Here is a 20,957-nt window from a genome sequence, read left to right on the forward strand (position 1 = left end):
AAAACTAAGACAACTCTGTCCAGTTGGGGAGTAACTGGACAAGAGAATGACATGTTTTTCTTAGGGTGGCTGCTACTCAGCTCCTCCCAGTTGGTGCTATGCAAAAAAGTGGATCCACTGTTGCCAGATCTTCAGATCATTCAAAAAGTATCAGAATTCTGGATTTTCATGTGAATCTCCTGTTTTATAAAAATGTTGGCATCTAATTCAAAATTTTAAACCATACCGCATGGGCCCACAGGTCAGATATACAGATATAGCTGCCAGTTTTCAGCCTCTGCCTTGGCCTCTCAAGAGCCCCTTCAGTCCTAAGGAAGATTGGTCAACACACTGACTCTTGCTTCATCCAAAGTTCTGCTAGCTGAGAAAGTCAGGACTCTTATCAAAATTACAAAGGAAAAAATGTGATGCCATGATTATTGGGAATTAACATACTTGAAATGAAAACAATGAATTATTTCTGTACTTCTATAATGTCACGAACTCAGTAGATATCAGAGTTCTATTTTAGAAAGACAGATTTTTGTAGTGTAAAAGAATTAATGTGGAACTTTATAACTTGTAAATCACTAAGTGACACTAACTATTACCATCATGAGCAGTGCTACCTGCAGTAAATAAAGGTGATCTCTATTTTAACTGTTCAAAGTCCCAAGGAATGTTCATTCATTTTTACTTTAGGGCGAGACTCAGTTTCTTTATGTGCAGCCAAAGATGCCCTCTGAACAATTCAAAAACTGTTATAAATTACAACTGCTGTGAATAGTTTTTGAATTTACAAGATTACGGTTACAAAATTTTTTTATCCAAATTAACATTTGTTACCAAGCAATGCACTTATTTGAAAGGATATCAGTTACCAGTCATCAAAAGCTTTTGTATGTTGAAAATGTAATTTTAATAGATAATTCTTCATCTTACATAGGAGCACAATAAAATACACCACATTCTGAAGAAACTCCAGAAGTTATGAGAATAAGAGGAGGGAAAATTCAGATGGGCTACAATATCCATTACCTTAAACCACAAGAAACAAAGGTTTCAACCTGCAGGTTAACATTTACATACTTATGATGGGATACATTTCTGACTTAAAAATAACAAGAATCTGGAATCAAATATGGAGGGGATGGGAAAGAACAGTTTTGTAGGGCTGAGGGAGAAACTGTCAGTGAAAAAAAAATTCTGAATATCAAATTAAAGGATAAAAGGAGCTCCCATAGCAAATACTGGAGGAATGAAAGCAAGAATTAACAGAGGATCTGATGCTATCAAAGAAAAGAAACTGTTCTGATGACACTTTGCAAGCTGGGTGCTTGAGATTTGCTCATCAGGTCTATAAGGAAGACTAATTACGCCTCAGCAAACCCCAAATGATTATCAGATCACTGTTTCCTAATAACACAGACCTGTGGTCTTACATAAAGTTTTCAGACAAGAACTAAGAAAAATGTCATAACCCATACATGGCACATGTTAAAGTCCTACATATCAGTCACAACTGCTTCTTTGCTGTGACTCTCCTGGTACAGTAATTTACAAACATAGTGGGGCAAGACACCAACGGTCATCTAGTAAGACAAGATAAGCACATTTACTTTAAATTTCTAAGAGGAAAAACTGTCAGATACTGATGCTTTATGCATGCTCAGGGCCAGTTTATAAATAACTCCATTCAGTAATATCGTAAAATATATCTGTATCAGTGAAAAGACACTGGCAAAACCCACCTCTTGCTATTCAACTTGTCAGATGGTGAAGACCCAAACAGAATGTTCTATCAGAGTTTTAATTTTTAAATACGATTGTCACATTAGGAAAGTGAAATAAACACAGTAAAATAAACTGTACAAAGGCAAAGTAGAATAACAAAAAATATTTTACTAAAACATAAGATTTACAGAAGTTTCCAGACAAGCCATACAAAACGGTCACAAGCTTTTTCTTAAAGGGAGGATTCTACACTTGACGGCAAAGTCACAATGTTATTAGTGAGGGCTGTGATGTTTAAAGTTCCCATTTTGGTTCAAACAATCAAGCTTGTCCATCTACAGCGTCTAAATAAAGTTAGACTTGGCTAGAGGGTATATTCTAAAGAACAACTGGTTACCTGCTTTTGACCAATGCAATTAGATCACCATAAAAAGGGGGAGAGGAGTCCATAAATTTAAAACAAAACTACCTCCCCCCTCAAAAAAAAATAAAATAAAGAAGAACACCCACACCCCTGCAGCTAACCCTGACAACTACCTTCATTCACAGTGCTTTATACTTAAACCATGATGGGGGAGAAATGAATAAAAGCAGAGAAGGGCCACTGCTTTTAAGTGTTTTGCAACAATCCAGATGATACTTCTAGCCTCTGCTCATGCTTTACAACAGTGAATCAGGACAAGACAGATTTGCTAATGTGCATTTAATCACCAAAGGACTGAAGATGTCTGGGCTTTTATTCTGTAACGTTTCTAAGACTGTGTCCATTAAATGCAAACAAAAAAGGAAGAAGTCTTGGCAGAACAGGAGAAGTGATGCACACTTGATGATCAGATTGATTTAAATATTATTCATGGCATATAGCCTAGTCCATGCTCTAGCTGTAGACAAAAACAAACATGCAATTATTATTTTACTTACTAAGTTCAATGTTACTTTCCAAACTCTATAAACAGCAAACGAATACTATTAATTTAATTATGGAAAGGTCATTCTGTAATTTCTTAAATTCATGCTATTTTCTATAAACTGGATCAGGGCTGAAAGATTTTCCTTATGTCTACCAACCAAAAAACTACAATAAAATTCAGACGTTCTACAAAATTCAACGTGATGCAGAGCTGTACCCTTCATTTCTGCACACATAATGCTCCTCAATAATTTTGTTAAAATTTGCAGAAGGAAGAAGCTTGTTGACTCCAAACTCTACATACTTTAATCAAATGGATCTTAAGAACTACAAAAACAGCACAAGAGTTCAAAAATTTTCAAGTATCTTTACATATTACTCGACAAATGGTGGACACTCAGTAAGTACCTGTAAAATCAGGTGTAGCTATAAAGAAGTCCAAGAAGAACCAGAGGTTGTCTAAATTTAGGGGTCATGTAGCATGCCATCAGATGGAGCTTGAACATCTTTTGTTAAAGAGATATTTCTAAACTATAAACAGGATCTCATTTTTCTGTAATACTTTTGTTTTTGTTTTTGCCAAGACCTTAAAAAAACATTTTTTAAAAAGGTAATACAAATTTGTTTTAAAAAGTGGAATTACTATGAAGGAGAAGAACGTTAAATACCTGTTTCTATGGCTTGGGCTTCGTTGGTCTTCCATTGCTCCGCTACATCATTTGCTAATGGATCATCTGGGTTGGGAGCACTTAACAAAGCCTGGATCGATAGAAGAACTGTGCGGATCTGCAGTGCTGGGGACCACTTATCTATAAAGGCAACAGGCCCAGTGTGATAAAGCATAAAAAACAGCCCCAGAACTGCTGCACTTCCCTCCCACAAACCTCTACAGTCTTTATGTAAGGTAAGATTACAATATTTACATTCTAAATATGGAATGATTAAGAGAAAGGAAGTCTTAATAATGATAAAGATAACACTTACCTTTCAAAATATCTAAACATATTCTTCCCAACTTGTCTACATTAGGGTGATAAATTTTGGTCATGAAACGTACTTTAGGGGCTGCCATTGGATATTCTTCTGGAAGGAACAGTTCAAGTTTAAAAGTCCCTCCCTCAAAGGGGGAATCCTGGGGGCCAGCAATGACCACATGAAAATAACGGGCGTTGCTCTCATCTGGTTCCGCTTTAATGCCAGGAACTGGTTCTGCCAGCAAACGCTGGGTTTCCTACAACAGAAAAACATAAACACATCTATGAAACAAGTGTTATTTCACCAGACACCAAATTAAAATTAAAAAGTTCATCTCCTGGAATTGGACATTACAGAACGTCCTCAGTTACCTGGTATATTTTTAGTTAGCCTATAAAATGCAAAGTTCAAAGAAAAGACCATTTAAATAATCGGAACGGGCTGAATGCACCTTCAAAAGAAAACTGATAACCTATCAAATACATTCTAGCTGCAAATGTCTACAAATATATTCATAACAAAATCATGCTAACAAACACTGATTTTATAATCAAGCAAAAAAAAAAACACTAGCCTTACCACATAGGTAAAAGCAACTTGCTCTTTTTAAACTCTACCAAAACCAAGCTGTTAAAAAAATAATTAAGGGTGTAAAGCCATTGAAAACCCCCCTTTGAAAAATACAATGGAATGAAGAAGTGCCTAGCACCTGAACAGAGCTAGGGAATCTACAGAACCGTGTTGAATTATCTCTAAAATTGATAATTAACCTCAAATGGGTTCTTAATGCTCCCCAACAATCATATCATTATTTCTCATTTTCATCATTCCCCTTCCCTCCCAAGTAACTATATCATTTCTCCTCTTTTCAAACTGCCAACATCCCATCCTCGCCCTCACCCTCAGCTAATGACACTGCTTTCTATTTCATGAGAAAATAAAACACAAGAATCTTCTGTAAATTCCCACTGTAGCATCTGTACACCTATCTGCATCTGTGCCCATATACTGTTGTTTTCTCTCCTGTTTTTACCACTTGCTGTTGAGTCGATTCCAGCTCATGGTGACCCCATGTGTGTCAGAATACAACTGTGTTCCATCGGGTTTTCAATGGCTGATTTTTTGGAAGCAGACTGCCAGGCCTTTCTTCCAAGTCATCTCTGGGTGGACTCAAACCTCCAATCTTTTGGTTAGTAGCAGAGCACAGTTAACCATTTGCACCACCCAGGGATTACTCTCTCTCCTGGTCAACAGGGAAATACCATGCTCTTGATTAAGGCCAACCTCTTCTCTTGAGCACTACATTTAATCTCCTCACCTACTCAAAGACATGGAGCTTCTATCCTTTCCTTCCATCTTGAATTCACTCTGCTATCAGACTCTAGGCACCAACCTGCTTTTTGAGGTCACTAATGATTCCCACACAGTTAAATCAAATAGCCAATGGTTAATCTTCACCTTACTTGACCTAGGAGCCCTGGTGGTGCAGTGGTTAAGAGCTATGAGTGCTAACAAAAAGGTCAGCAGTTCAAATCCACCAGCTGCTCCTTGGAAACCCTATGGGGCAGTTTTACTCTGCCCTGTAGGGTTGCTATGAGTCAGAATCAACTCAATAGCAATGGTTTGTTTTTTTTGGGTTTATTCGGCCTAAATGCAACATCTTACCCAGCTAGTGTGCTCCTCTTGCAAGGCTTCATCTGGCTTCCAATCACGCAATATCCTGACTCTATTCCTACTGGTCTGGCAGCAACGTTAGTCTCCTTTCTAGTGCCTACCTATATCCCCAACTTCTGACCACTGAATGTGCCAGGGCTCTGTGCTACAGCTTCTTAGCTACACACTTCCATGGTAATTTCATCTCATCAATGAACTGAACTAAATACACTCTATATATGCTGACCACCTCTCATCTGTCAGTTGGTCATACTGTGGTGGCTTGCGTGTTGCTGTGATGCTGGAAGCTATGCCACTGGTATTTCAAATACCAGCATGGTCACCCATGGTGGACAGGTTTCAGCGGAGCTTCCAAACTAAGACAGACTAGGAAGAAGGACCTGACAATCTACTTCTAGAAAAACTGGCCAGTGAAAACCTTATGAATAGCAGGGGAACACTCATACAGTGTCAGAAGATAAGCCCCTCAGGTTGGAAGGCACTCAAAAGATGACTGGGGAAGAGCTGCCTCCTGAAAGTAGAATTGATCTTATGGATGTGGATTTTGGGACCTTCATTTGTGGATGTGGCACGACTCAAAATGAGAATAGCTACAAACATCCATTAATAATCAAAACGCAGAATGTACGAAGTATGAATCTAGGAAAATTGGAAATTGTCAAAAATGATATAGAACGCTTGAAGATCAATATCCTAGGCATCAGTAAGCTGAAATGGACTGGTATTGGCCATTTTGAATTGGAAAATCACATGGTCTATTATGCTGGAAACGACAAATTGAAGAGGAATGGCGCTGCATTCACTGTCAAAAAGAACATTTCAAGACTTATCCTGAAGTACAGCTCTATTAGTGATAGGATAACATCCATACACCTAAAGGGAGACCAGAGCCCTGGTGGTGCAGTGGTTAAGAGCTACGGCTGCTAACCAAAATGTCGGCAGTTCGAATCCACCAGCCGCTACTTGGAAACCCTATGGGGCAGTTCTACTCTGTCCTACAGGGTCACTATGTGTTGGAATCAACTTAGTGGCAACGGGTTAAAGGGAGACCAGTTAATACAACTATTATTCAAATTTACACACCAACCACTAATGCCAAAGATGAAGAAACTGAAGATTTTTACCAACTTCTGCAGTCTGAAATTGATCAAACACGCAATCAGGATGCACTGATAATTACTGGTGCGTGGAATGTGGAAGCTGGAAACAACGAAGGATCAGTAGTTGAAAAATATAGCCTTGGTGATAGAAACGATGCCAGAGATAGCATGATAGAATTTTGCAAGACCAAAGACTTATTCACTGTAAATATTGTTTTCAACAACATAAACCGGTGACTATACACGTTGACTTCACCGGAAGAAATACATAGGAATCAAATCGACTACATCTGTGGACGCAGACCGTGGAGAAGCTCAATATCATCAGTAAAAACAAGGCCAGGGGCTGACTGCAGAACAGACCATCAGACCATTAACTATTCATATGCAAGTTCAAGCTGAAGCTGAAGAAAATTAAAGCAAGTCTATAAGAGCCAAAGTATGACCTTAAGTATATCCCACCTGAGTTTAGAGACCATCTCAAGAATAGATTTCACGCATTAAACATTAATGATCGAGCACCAGACAAGCTGTGGGATGACATCAAGGACATCATACATGAAGAAAGCAAAAGGTCATTAAAAAGACAGGAAAGAAAGAAAAAAGTAGATGTCAGAAGAGACTCTGAAAGTTGCTCCTGAACACAGAGTAGCTAAAATGGAAGCAAAAAATGAAGAAGTTAAAGAACTGAAGATTTCAAAGGGCAGCTCGAGAAGACAAAGTAACGTATTATAATGAAATGTGCAAAGACCTGGAAGAAAACCAAAAGGGAAGAACACGCTCAGCATTTCTCAAGCTGAAAGAAATGAAGAAAAGATTTAAGGTTCAAGGTGCAATTTTGAAGGATTCTATGGGCAAAATATTGAAGGATGCAAAAAGCATCAAAAGATGAAAGGAATACCCAGAGTCACTGTACCAAAAAGAACTGATCAACAGAAATTATCGAACAGTATCATTAATATCACATACAAGTAAAATTTTGCTGAAGATAATTCAAAAATGGTTGAAGCAGTACATCGACAGGGAACTGCCAAAAATTCAAGCTGGATTCAGAAGAGGATGTGGAACCAGGGATATCACTGCTGATGTCAGATGGGTCTTGGCTGAAAGCAGAGAATACCACAAAGATGTTTACGTGTGTTTTATTAACTATGCTAAGGCATTAGACTGTGTGTATTATAACAAATTATGGATAATACTGTGAAGAATGAGAATTCCAGAACACTTAATTGTGCCCATGAGGAACCTGTATATAGACCAAGAGGCAGTTATTCAAACAGAAGAAGGGATACTGAGTGGTTTAAAATCAGACAAAGTATGCATCAGGGTTGTATCCTTTCACCATACTTATTCAATCTATATGCTGAGCAAATAATCCGATACGCTGGACTATATGAACAAAAACGTGGCATCAAGACTAGAGGAAGACTCATTAACAACCTGCGATATGCAGATGACACAACTTTGCTTGGGGAAAGCAAAGAGGACTTCAACAGTTACTTGTGAGGAAGATGAAAGACTACAGCCTTCAGTATGGGTTACACCTCAACACAAAGAAAACAAACACCATCGCAACTGGACCAATAAGCAACATCATGATAAATGGCGAAAATACTGAAGATGTCAAGGATTTCATTTTACTTGGATCTTCAATCAAAGCCCATGGAAAGAGGTCAGGAAATCAAATTACATGTTGCATTGGGCAATATGCTACAAAAGACCTCTTTCAAGTGTTAAAAGCAAAGATATCACTTTGAGGACTAAGGTGCACCCAACCGAAGCTATGGTGTTTTCAGTTGCCTCATACGCATGTGAAAGCTGGACAATGAATAAGGAAGACTGAAGAAGAATTGAAGCCTCTGAATTATGGTGCTGGCGAAGAATATTGAACATACCATGCACTGCCAGAAGAATGAACAAATATGTCTTGGAAGAAGTACAGCCAGGATGCTCCTTGGAAGCCAGGATGGCAAGACTAGTCCCTAGAGAAAGACATCATGCTTGGTAAAGTAGAGGGTCAACAAAAAAAGAGAAGGACTGTCTATGAAATGGATTGACACAGTGGCTGCAACAATGGGCTCAAACATAGCAACGATTGTGAGGATGGCGCAGGATCGGGCAATGTTTCGTTCTGGTGTAACTGCAAATCCATCCTTCCAGATGATCCACCTTCATACCCCACATCCAATCCAATCAACAAATTCTCTTTGCTTGAACTTCAAAATCTACCTACAACTGGACTGCTTCTCAGCACTCCACTGCTACACCTCTGAGCCAAGTCTCCATCAACTCTCACCAGGGATACTACAATAACCTCCTAACTTGTTCTCCCTGCTTCTGACTTCGCTCTCCCCTTCCTCACTGGTCTATTTTTCATAGACCTTTTAAAAGTCAAAGTACTTATACTGGCCAAAAAAGGGGCTTTATATAATCCGCTCACTCCACTTACCCCTGACTCAGCTTCAGCTATGCTTTCCCCACCCCCTTCGTTCCAGCTGCACTACCTTCCTTATAGTTCTTCAACTTGACAGGCACACTCCTGTCTCGGGGAGTATGCACTTGCTCTTCTTCCCCAAATTTTTGTACCATTTGCTCCTTCGGCTCCAAAGCTCTTCATTCAAACGTTGTTTTTTCGGTGAAGCCTCCAGAATTGAAATGCAAGCGCCATTTCAGAGTACTCCACATACACCCTATCCCCGCTCCCATATTTTATCTCCAAAGGACTAACACACCACATAGCTCACTTATTCTGTTCAGAATAGATAACTCCGTAACAGGAGGAATTTGACTTCTACCTTCAGCATCTGGAACAGTGCCTGGCACCACAGCGTATGTTCAATAAATACCTGAATGATTTATCTATTTGATGTTATAAAGAAAAAGGAATACACCATCAGAATTGCATCTTTAACATCATTATAAAGCAGGGTAATTCAAAGCAGAATGTGCACATCACGGGGAAAACAAAGGATCCATTCAAGTGGGGATTTGTATTTCTTTTTACTCAGAAAAAGTTTATATTTAATATACAAACTAATAATAGTATACATAATTTATGTATTATTAATACATGTTCAACATTCTGAATAGGTATGTACAGACAAAAAAGTTTAGAACACCACTATACCTAAGCTCTTAGGTAGAAAAAACAATAAATGAGAATACTGTACATATACTGCCTTCACTTAAGAAAAATTATATACGCTACACCATTTTATTCTACAACCTACAATACACATACTAAAAAATATATATATAAAACTAATATAAATATTATATATATTTGAATAGTTTAACCTTTCCCCCATTGAATATGGTTATCAGTATAATTATATATATATATATAAACTCTCAGCACAGTCAAATACTGAAATAGTCATGAGATGAGGATATTAAATCAAATCCTTCCCCCAAAATGTATTACACACATGGCCATTTAAAGTAATATCTTTGGTATTAACGCAAGGCTAGTTTTTTTTGTTTTAATCACGGCAACACAAGGGGAAATAAGAAACTGAAATGCTCTGAACTGCTTTCAGCAAAATGGCCTTTAGTTTCAAAATGAAACATTTTTACAGCATTAATAATCTCATAAGGCAAAAAATCTCATAAGACTTCCCATCTCAGGAAGTCCTCCAACATGTGACTAAGAAAAACGAGGCTTGTCGTCTTCATTTTTAGAAAAAATAAAGATATTAAGAATGAATGGTAGGAGTAGAGGCAATGAGAAAAGAAACGGATGTAAAAGTCCTTGAATTCTGATCTCTCCTCGCTTCCATCCTCTTTTTGTTTATCCCAGGTTTCATATTTTTAGAAAGTCATAGAGAGGGAGACTGGGAAAAAGGGGAAGCTAGGATCCAAAAGCCCCAAAACACCACTCCCTGGTTACACAAAATAGTAGCAGTTCTACTTAAGGCTATAAAAAGCTACCAGCAGGGCCTCCAAGGTCATACCCCAAAATAGCTTCAAAATCACTCTCAGCACATATTGGCAGAGAGATAGATATGGCATTCATTTTCTCATCTTCAGTTCATCCTCAACATCAGATAGTCTTTCTGAAGAGTTTAGAGATTAAACACACTACATGACCTGATAATTATAAGATTACAGAATAAGCTCTTAGGTGTGAAGAACATTTGGGTATAGTTTTCTATATGCTCTCAGGTTCTAATGGATTCTGACACCATGAACAGATGTATAATATTTATTTGAGTAAATGGTGTTACTTCCCAAACAAACCCAAAGAATAAATTATGGGCGGAAAAAAGAGTAAAATCCAAACCAAATGGAAAAAGTCTCAGATGGTAGGCTTTAAAAATCTTACCCACAGAAGATGATGTCCTTTTTCTTCCTCCTAAAAAGCCAAAAACTGAATAGGAAATAAAATTCTTCCTGCTACTACTCACACAGTTAACTGTGAAACACCTTCTAGTTTTATATTATTCTTTGGTATAGGCAATGAAGTACAGTGTGATTTCTTTAAGTCCAGATATAAAAAGTTTAAGTGTATTTTTGAACAAGGAGCCCTGGTGGCACAGTGGTTAAGCACTCACCTGCTAAGCAAAAGGTCAGCAGTTCAAACCTATCAGCCACTCCGCGTGAAAAAGATGGAGCAGCCCGCCTCCCTAAAGATTTACAGCCTTGGAAACGCTAGGGGGCAGTTCTACTGTACCCTATAGGGTCGCTGTAGGGTCCATAGAGTTGCTGTAGGGGCTACAGGGTCACTGTGAGTAGAAATTCGACTTGACAGCAATGGGTTTGGTTTTTGAACAAGTACTTTACATCTCTCTGAGCCTCAGTTCCCTCATCTATATAATTAAAACTACTTCTCATTCAGAGTTGCTAATGAAGATTAAATAACACAGTGAAGGACCTGACAGATGAGACCACACCAAGAGGCCACAGTCCTATACAAGCAACTCAAAAACAATGTTGGGTAAGAACAAGGCACAATAAACTACCTCAAGATTTATTAAATAACAATGCTTTAAAGAAAACAGAATAATCCATAATTGCAACATTTAGTTGTATTTTTGTGCTCCTACTATATTTAGAGGAAGAAAGCCCTGACTGATTACTTCTGAAAAGTCACAGCCATTGAAAACTCTATGAAAAGCAGTTCTACTCTGAAACACATGGAGTTGCCATGAGTAAAAACTGACTTGAAGGCAACTGGTTTAGGTTTTTTTTTTTGGTTACTATGTTTAGAAAAAGGAGCCCTGGTGGTGCAATGGTTAAGCGCTCAGCTGCTGACCAAAAGGTCAGAGGTTCAAATCCACCTGCCACTCTGTGGGAGAAAAGAGCTCATGATCTGCTCCCATAAAGATTTCAGCCTTGGTACTGGTCTGACAGAGAATGGAGAAACCCCAAGAGAATGGCCCCCGGACGCCCTTAGAGCTCAGTAACGAAGTCACTCCTGAGGTTCACCCTTCAGTCAAAGATTAGACAGGCCCATAAAACAAAGAGATATTTTAAAAAAAGATTTCAGCCTTGGAAACCCTATGGGGCGGTTCTACTCTGTCTTATCGGGCTGCTATAAATTGGAATCAACTTGATAGCACACAACAACATGTTCAGAAGCAATCCAGGTTGAATCCCACGTAGAACTGGGCTTAGGGCTGGGTATAACAGAAAATACTGCAGACTATTTTTAGAAAGTGAGCTACTAAAAAGTAGGAATTACATAAAAGAGCAGGGCAAGGATTTAAATGGCAACAAGATTAAGTCTCAACAGAACTACTGCATCTTACAGAAAGCGTACAACAATGCATGTTGCAAATACTTTAAAAAGCAATTAAACACCACATCAAATTGGTCTGTGTATCAAGATCTATTTGGGACTTGCAGAGTAAACTGCAGAATCACATCACAGTAAACTACAACACTTGTCCTTCTGTCAACCAATCTCCACTAACGAAGACCTTCTGGCATTTTTAAGTTCAAAGATAATTTGTGCTCACAATGATTACTATGAAGCAACTGTAAGATTGTACATTCTGTGAGGCAACGATTAAATTATGTGCAGTAAATTCTTTTTGGGGGGGCTGTTGAAATTTTTTTTATACCTTTTTTTTTTTAAATTGTACTTCAGATGAAAGTTTACAGAACAAATAGTTTCTCATGAAACAGTCAGTACACATATTGTTTTATGACACTGGTTAACAACCCCACGACATGTCAACCCTCTCCTTTGTCGACCTTTTTTTTTTTTTTTTTTTTTTTTGGTGAAAATACACATAGCCAAAGATACACCATTTCAGAAATTTCTACATGCACAGTTCAGTGACATCGACTACGCTCTTCCAATTTGTGCTGCTATTCTCACTTTAGATGAAGGTTTACAGAATAGTTTCTCATTAAACAGTTAGTACACGTGTTGCCCTTGACAATGGTTAACAATGTGAAGTAAATTTTTAAATAAATTAAAACAGTATTCTAAAAAAATAAAAAGTGATGCTGGAAAAATTAGTAGTTAGTTAAAAAAAAAAAAAAAAAAAGTACCCAAACCTGTTGCCACTGAGTTGATTCTGACTCATAGCAGCCCCATCTGTGTAGAGTAGAATTGTTCCATAGGGTTTTCAAGGCTGTGTGACCTTTTGGAAGCAGACTGCCAGGCCTGTCTCCCGACTCACTGCTTGGTGGGTTCGAACTGCCGATCTTTCAGGTAGTAGTTAAGAACTTAACGGTTTGCACCACCCACAGACCTGATACAGTTAGTAACTATCCATATATACCCCAACATAGCATGTCTACAGTAATTAGGTTTTCCCCATTTAGAGTATTCTCTGAAATACAAAACTGCACTGTGTAACTAATAATGCCAGTTGTGGATCTTTTAGTTCACCTCAACCAAGAGTTGTCTGAATGTAACTACTTAAGTCTGATAAAATTGAAAGATTCCTTAACAATGCCTACTCTCTACTTCAACCTGAAACTACATCTTGAAGTGATTCTTGTTGTTAGGTACCACTGAGTCAGTTCTGACTCATAGTGACACTATGTAATCAAAGCGAAATGCCGCCCGGTCCTGCGCCATCCTCACAATCGTTGCTATGTTTGAGCCCATTGTTGCAGCCACTGCATCAGGCCATCCTCACAATCGTTGCTATGTTTGAGCCCATTGTTGCAGCCACTGCGTCAATCAATCTCACTGGGGGTCTTCCTCTTTTTCACTGACCTTCTACTTCAGTGACTCTAAAATATTAGGAAAACAGGTTCTTTTTTTGGGATTACTAGGAAAGCAAGAGTCAATTATTCTTTATATATATGACTGTAAACTGCTTGAGTGCACCTGCAAGTTCACCCTGTATATGTAAGTACACCCTCTGGGAAAGATCTGCTCCAATCACTCTCCACCCAATTCTCACTCCCTTCAAAATTCAAATGCTCAAGAACATGTACTCACTTTTTGTAGTCAGGGAGCTGGCAAGATTCTCATTGGCCAGCGTTATAAGTCTACTTCTGGAAATGAAGGTACTGTCAAACTCACCTGAACCACCAAAAGAAAACTGAGGAACTGTCTGAAGAGAAGGAAATAAATGCTAGATACGCAAAGACAGCTGTCCTCAGAAAGACGAAATGAACAAAGCATTTGCCTCAGAGAACATACAACTGTTACTTGTCATTAGAGAGGTACAGAACTTTAAGAGTTTAAAAGATGGAATTTTGAGCAAAGAAGGCTTCATGGAGTCACATTTGAATTAGTAATGTGGTTAGAATATAAAGGTGGAAAAGCAAAGGGAAATAAACCCCATTGCCATCAAGTTGGTTCCAACTCATAGCAACCCTACAGGACAGAACAGAACTGCCCCATACGGTTTCCAAGCAGCGGCTGGTGGATTCAAACTGCCAACCTTTTGGTTAGCAGCCAAATGCTTAGCCACTGCACCACCACTTGTTCAGCATGTTAATTGTAGTCAAAGTTTCTATGGAAAAGTAGCCATGCTATTATCTTTAATAAATTTTCAGACAGATTTATAACATGACATGTTAGCAATATAAGAGATTCTGGAAAATGGGAAAGAGACAAAACGGCTACAAATGGGTAAATGCTAGTTGTTCACAACACGTTGTTGTTGTTAGCTGCCATTGAGTCGGCTCTGACTCATAGCAGTGACCTTATGTATAACACAACGCAGTGTTGCTTGGTCCTGTATCATCTTCATGATGGTTGGTATGCGTGAGTCCATTGTTTTAGCTGTGTCCATCTCATTGAGGGTTTTCCTTGTTTTCGCTGACCCTCTACTTCACCAACCATAATGTCCTTTTCTAGTGATTGGTCTTCCCTGATAACGCGTCCAAAGCAAGAGAGCCAAACTCTTGCCACCCTCACAGCTAAAGACCACACAAACTTATGGCTCACAACATACAAACCCCCAAATTTCAGTATATTAATACAATACTATGTAACAGTAGTGTAATGCGGATGATTCTGTTCTGTGGGCAAATTTCCACAGTCATGGGGAAGGGTGTTAGGAGAATGAGCTGTATATATAGTGGTAGGCAGGAGCCAGATCATTCATAAGCCAGGTTTAAGGATCTGAACTTTGATGAATTTAAAAAAAAAAAAAAAAAGGTTCCTAATTACCTGATTTGAAATGTTTTTCAAATTTAATTAAACCTTTTTTGAGTGAGGTCTAACATGGATTCACCTTATAATTAAATTCATTCATTACAAAATAACCAGTTATTTCACATAGTTGTTCCCTAATTCTGAGCAGTTATTTGGCACTAACAGCAGCAGCAGCAAACTTGAGTTTTTAAATTGTGCAAAATTCTTTACCTATATGATTTCATTAATCCTTACACCTACAATGTCCACCTCAGATGTTAAGTTTTATTATCCCCATTTTACAGAATTGGGGTTCTATACACAGGTTCAGAAAAGCTATAAGCTTGTCCATATACAGCAAGTACTGTCGGTTAACTCATTCCAACTTGATTGATATATTAGAGAAAAATATGAGTGTAGTGCAAACTTTGCATTTGCTTATGTGTGATTTCATTCCCTAGAAAACACTAGATAAATGCAGAAAACAGCAGCCCGCTGAACCAACCATGGGGAATACACAAAATCACACACCTCAAACATCCACCAGCTACCTAAATTCATGATATGTGTTATAAGCTCTGCTCATCTATACTTACTGTTACAACTCTGTGTCCAATAACCCTCCATCACTTCACCTCACAAGCTGCAGCCCTCTCCATACTCATATCTACAAGCAAACTTTAGGTATTTTTCAAGATAAATTGCCATTTTAGGGGTAGTATTTATGTATTTCTTAACCATTTCACATGCGTTAAAACTGTGCACCATTTTTATTAGGTTCCTATCTCTTTTAAAACATCACAAACTGGCATTCCAGAATACTAAATTGTGCTCATGAAGAACCTGTATATAGACCAAGAGGCAGTCATTCAAACAGAACAAGGGGATACTGTGTGGTTTAAAATCAGGAAAGGTGTGTGTCAGGGGTGTGTCCTTTCACCACACTTATTCAATCTATACGCTGAGCAAATATTTCCAGAAGCTGGACTATATGAAGAAGAACGCAGCATCAGGATTGGAGGAAGACTCATTGACAACCTGCGATGTGCAGACGACAAACCTTGCTTGCTGAAAGCAAAGAGGACTTGAAGCACTTACTGATGAAGATCAAAGACTCCAGCAGCCTTCAGTACGGATTACACCTCAACATAAAGAAAACAAAAGTCCTCACAACTGGACCAATAAGCAACATCATGATAAACGGAGAAAACTATGAAGTTGTCAAGGACTCCATTTTACTTGCATCGACAATCAACACCCATGGAAGCAGCAGGCAAGAAATCAAACGATGTATTTGCACTGGGCAAATCTGCTGCAAAAGACCTCTTTAAAGTGTTAAAAAGCAAAAAGGTCACTCTGAGGACTAAGGTGCACTTGACCCAATGTCATATGCATATGAAAGCTGGACAATGAATAAGGAAAACTGAAGAAGAATTGATGCCTTTGAGTTATGGTGTAGGCAAAGAATACTGAATATACCATGGACTGCCAGAAGAATGAACAAATCTGTCTTGGAAGAAGTACAGCCAGAACACTCCTCAGAAGTGAGGATGGCAAGACTTCATCGCACTTTTTTTTTTTTTTTTAATATTGTGAAAATTTTATTTTTAACACAAATGAACAAATTAGTAAGGGCAACAAAGACAATAAAATGAAAGGTTGTAAGGAAGTCTGAGAGATGCTGCTAGTTACCTATTCATTTTCCACTCTTGCTTGCTAACAGAATGCCACTGCTCTTCACTGTGGAAAAATAATAATAAATTTGTAAGTATTTCTTGAGGCTAAGGGTGGCCATGGAACACAGTTCTCGATAATAAAATGTAAAGCCTCCTAGAAATTTCTAGCTTGGAAAGTTTTGCTTTCCTTGTACAGGCTAACCTTCTTTGTCATTTACCTCTTCCTGGCTGGAATGTGGAAGTGATGGCTGATGCTACAGTAGTCATTCTGTGACCATGTGAAAAGACAGCACAATGGCCCTAAATTAACTTTACCAATTGGCTACAGACTTCTTATGCCTGAGCAAAATAGATTTCTAATTCATTTAAGCTACTCTTTGATTGAATTTTCTGTTACTTGCAGACAAATGTGATTCTTGCTTTATACAAAAAATGAGGAGGGATGGCTAATATATGGAAACCCTGGTGGCGTAGTGGTTAAGAACTATGGCTGCTAACTAAAAGGTTGGCAGTTCGAATCCACCAGGCACTCCTCGGAAACCCTATAGGGCTGTTCTACTCTGTCCTGTAGGGTCGTTAAGAGTCGGAATCAACTCATCGGCAATGGGTTTGGTTTTTTTGGTTTGTCTAATATATAATGGATGGTTTGGGTAGTCATTCCTGCTAAATTAACCTGGCATCTCACATACTTTGGACATGTTATCAGGAAGGACCAGTCCCTGGAGGAGGACATCGTGCTTGGTAAGGTAGAGGGTCAGCAAAAGAGAGGAAAACCCTCAAGGAGATGGACTGACACAACGGCTACAACAATGGACTGAAGCATAGCAACAACTGTGAGGATGACGCAAGACCAGGCAGTGTTTCGTTCTATTGTACATAGGGTCACTATGAGTCAATACTGATTCGACGGCACCTAACAACAACGTCTTTTTTAAAATGTCACAAATGACTTTTCTTAGTGTCATCCTCCAGCCCCATTTTCCCCATAAGCCCTGTGTCTTTTACCACATGGTTTTGCACAGTGCAGTGATTTTCAGGAACATCTATGTCTCATTACAGTAAAACTGACTATTCTAGCTAGGATTAGAAACCAAAACAGATTTTCTTAACTTCCTCACAGTAGTGCTTCCTTACAAATCATAAGGCCAGCTACAGGTAGGCCAAGATAAAATGGCTGATGAGTGCTTTTCCCTAGAGCAGCGTTGTCTGACAAAAAATATAATCCTAGCTACATACGAAATTTGAAATTTTCTAGTTGTTGTTGTTGCTACTTGCCACCATGTCAATTCCGGCTCATTGCAATCCCACCTTTCAGCCTTTTGGAAGTAGATCGCCAGGCCTATCTTTCAAGGCGCCTCTGGGTGAGTTCCAAGTGCCAACCTTTCAGCTAAAAGTCAAATGCTAGACCATCTGTGTCACCCAGAGACACCATAAATTTTCTAGTAGCCGCAATAAAAAGTAAAAACAGGTGAAATTAATTTTAATATATTTTACTTAACTCAGTATATCTAAAGTATTATCAACTTGTAGTCCATATACTCAATATTTTACATTAAATTATTAATTCAATAAAAAATTATTGATTATATAGATTATATAATTCAATTAATTCATAAAAAATTACTGATGTGGTATTTCACATTCTTTTTTCATACTAAGACTTCAAAATTCAGGGTGTAATTTACAATTACAGCATATTTCAAAACTAGCCACATTTCAGCTCTCGATAGCCACATGAGGCTACCATACAGACATCGTAGGCCACCATAGTTACAGTGTAGGCACAGACAATAGAAAGTTAAACATGAGACAATCCCATTATAATGAAGTTATCAACAGGTCATTAAGGATAATTTAACTTATTTCATATAGTGGGTAAAATGTGGTAGAGAAACTTTAAAGCATCACTATTATCCCCTCAAAAAAATTCTGTACAAAAAGTAATGTCAGAATATCTGAAATTACTATTAACAGGAACGTGTATAAATGTTACTGTTTGCTAACATTCCCAAGATTATGTTTGAAAATGACGATTAATAGAAAATTCTACAAACTCTGAAAGTACAAAAATTAATTCAAACAAGGAATTGCATCATGAAATAAGGCTTAATCACTGAGGAAGAATTTTAATTTTTAGAGTCCACACTACCCCCTAGTGGACACAATAAATAACTCACAGGCATCTAGCCCATTTTTTGATTATTACTCCAAGTGGAGCAGAGAGTATATTCCAACCTGTTCAACATTCACCTGACTGGAAATAAAAGCTTTTCAACAAAGGGATATCCTCTTTCCCTTCTTACCTCCCCTTCCTTAGTATAAAGTCGAGGTTGGGAGCTTAAGAATAATGTGAAGGTTTGAAGCTAATGTTATAGAAAACAAAAACTTATGCATGATCACACAGGACTGCCTGGCAGCACTAAGGGCAAAATGAGGTTTGTAGTGGACATTTGTTCCTTTTAGCCACGCCACAGCTTTGAACATATGTGTTTTAGAATACTTCACCCCTCAGAAAAGCTAAAGTCTTTTTTCCTAACTCTCTTGCAACTAAGCATGTGACCTAGGCTCCGTCAAAACTGTTCAGAAGAAGCTAAAATGAGAAAGAAGGATCCACTCCGGTAAGAATGGCAGTAGCTAACCTCCAGACAGTAACTGGAGCCGTTCTAGCGTAGCATCCTGTACCTGGCATCAGTAATCACACTGCAGAGAGCATTGTTATCTAAGAACTCTTAATAAATATCTTGTCTGTTTAAACTAGCCAATGTTGGTTTCTGTTGCTTGCTAAAGACATAAAAGCTAAGCTGGATAAAGAAGTGAAAAAAATGTGAGAATTAATAGACTGGAGGAAAAATGAAGAGGTTAAGGAACTAAATATTTCCTTGAGATTAAACTGAATCAAAAGAGAACAGTTAATGAAGTCTGCTAATCTAATCTTTTATCAAAGAACTTTTACCTAGTTTAAAAGCCTTTAATGAGGGAGCTAATTTCACACTATAGCTACAACAATGGACTCAAACATACCAACAATCAAGATGGCACACGACTGGGCAACGTTTCCTTCTGTCATACCTCACAAGCCAAACCAACGACCACAAACAATTTCACACTAGACAAGTGAATTCAGCTAGGCAACCTAGTGTACCTAGTAGGGAAAAAGCTCAGAACATCTGAATTTAATCCCAATCTAAACTGAACCAATTTACCTCTTCAGCCTTCTAAACTTTGGTTCCTTGAACATTTCAAGGTTCACTCTAGCACTAGAATTGACTGAACATTTTATTATCAGTAGAATGGGTTAAATCTTATTGCTATATGCTTCCTTCTAATGGGAAGTCCCCTTTTGTAATATTCTTTAGGCTTATAATTACTGTTCAATATTGAGTCTTCCCAGCCGAGCGGAAGGATAATAGGGGCTGTGTATCTGTTCAATATGTGAGGAAAAAAGAAATCTGTTGCTAATGACACCTGCTTTTTAAAACAAGTTCTAAAATATGTTTACATATTAATAATAAGTTTACAATTTTTCACTCAATGAATCACTGCAGCCTGCCTTCCTCAAGGCTGGTGACTTATAGTAAATTAATCAGTATTATTTGCAAACCATATGGCATAAAAAGGTACTTTCCCCCTGACCTACAAACGAGCGGCTACAATTTCACAGCTACTATATATATTACTTACTTAAGCCTTTTCCTTGGTCATGTTACCTCAAGTGCTAAATGCCCAAGAATTCCATCTACAGGGAAGGTCTGGCCTTACATTAGGAGTCCCTGGGTGACGCAGAGTTAGGCACTTGACTACGAACTGAAAGGCTGGCATTCAAATCCACCCAGAAGTGCCTCAGAAGAAAGGCCTGGTGATCTGCTTCTGAAAGGTCACAGCCTTGAAAACCCCAAAGAGTGCAGTTCTACTCTGCAACACATGGGGTCATCGTAAGTTGAAACTGACTCGACAGCCCTGGTTTGTTATTTTTTAGTGCTTATATTAACAGACAAGAAGACATGGAAGCAGAGCAGCTAAAATTTTCAGTGAAGCAAACAAAAATAAGCTACAACTGGCCCAGATTCTAGTTCTCAACCCAATTGTGCCACTGACACAATTGTGTCCCAAATCCAAACCACCAGAAAAGAAAATTAAACAAGTTTTTTTTTTTTTTTTACATTCTGCATACTAACTCTGAGATAAATAAGGAAGCAACCAGATATTGGGAATTCTGTTTCTCCAAAAATAAGCATCCTTTAACCAGCCACACTGAAGTTCCAGGAAAGCACCATTCACACTGTAGTATGCAGGAATGGCATACCCTCTAAATACTTTGAACTAAAGAGTTAAACTTAGGCTTCACAGCTATAAAAATC

General features: G+C 38.2%; 1 protein-coding gene across 1 annotated transcript in view; it reads right to left on the minus strand.

Annotated features, from left to right (window-relative positions):
* Nucleotides 1-821: 821 nt before the first annotated feature.
* The window catches only part of UBE2N (ubiquitin conjugating enzyme E2 N), a 52,611-nt gene continuing 32,475 nt past the window's right edge, over nucleotides 822-20,957 (minus strand). Inside the window, exons 2-4 of the mRNA XM_004384203.1 lie at nucleotides 3,608-3,854; nucleotides 3,292-3,432; nucleotides 822-2,594 (exon numbers count right to left, since the gene is read on the minus strand). Of these exons, the coding sequence (XP_004384260.1) occupies nucleotides 2,554-2,594; nucleotides 3,292-3,432; nucleotides 3,608-3,854 (429 nt within the window). The 3' untranslated portion in view covers nucleotides 822-2,553. The remainder of the gene's footprint in view (nucleotides 2,595-3,291; nucleotides 3,433-3,607; nucleotides 3,855-20,957) is intronic.

This window comes from Trichechus manatus, unplaced genomic scaffold, assembly GCF_000243295.1.
Source record: "Trichechus manatus latirostris isolate Lorelei unplaced genomic scaffold, TriManLat1.0 scaffold00119, whole genome shotgun sequence".
NCBI lineage: Eukaryota > Metazoa > Chordata > Mammalia > Sirenia > Trichechidae > Trichechus > Trichechus manatus.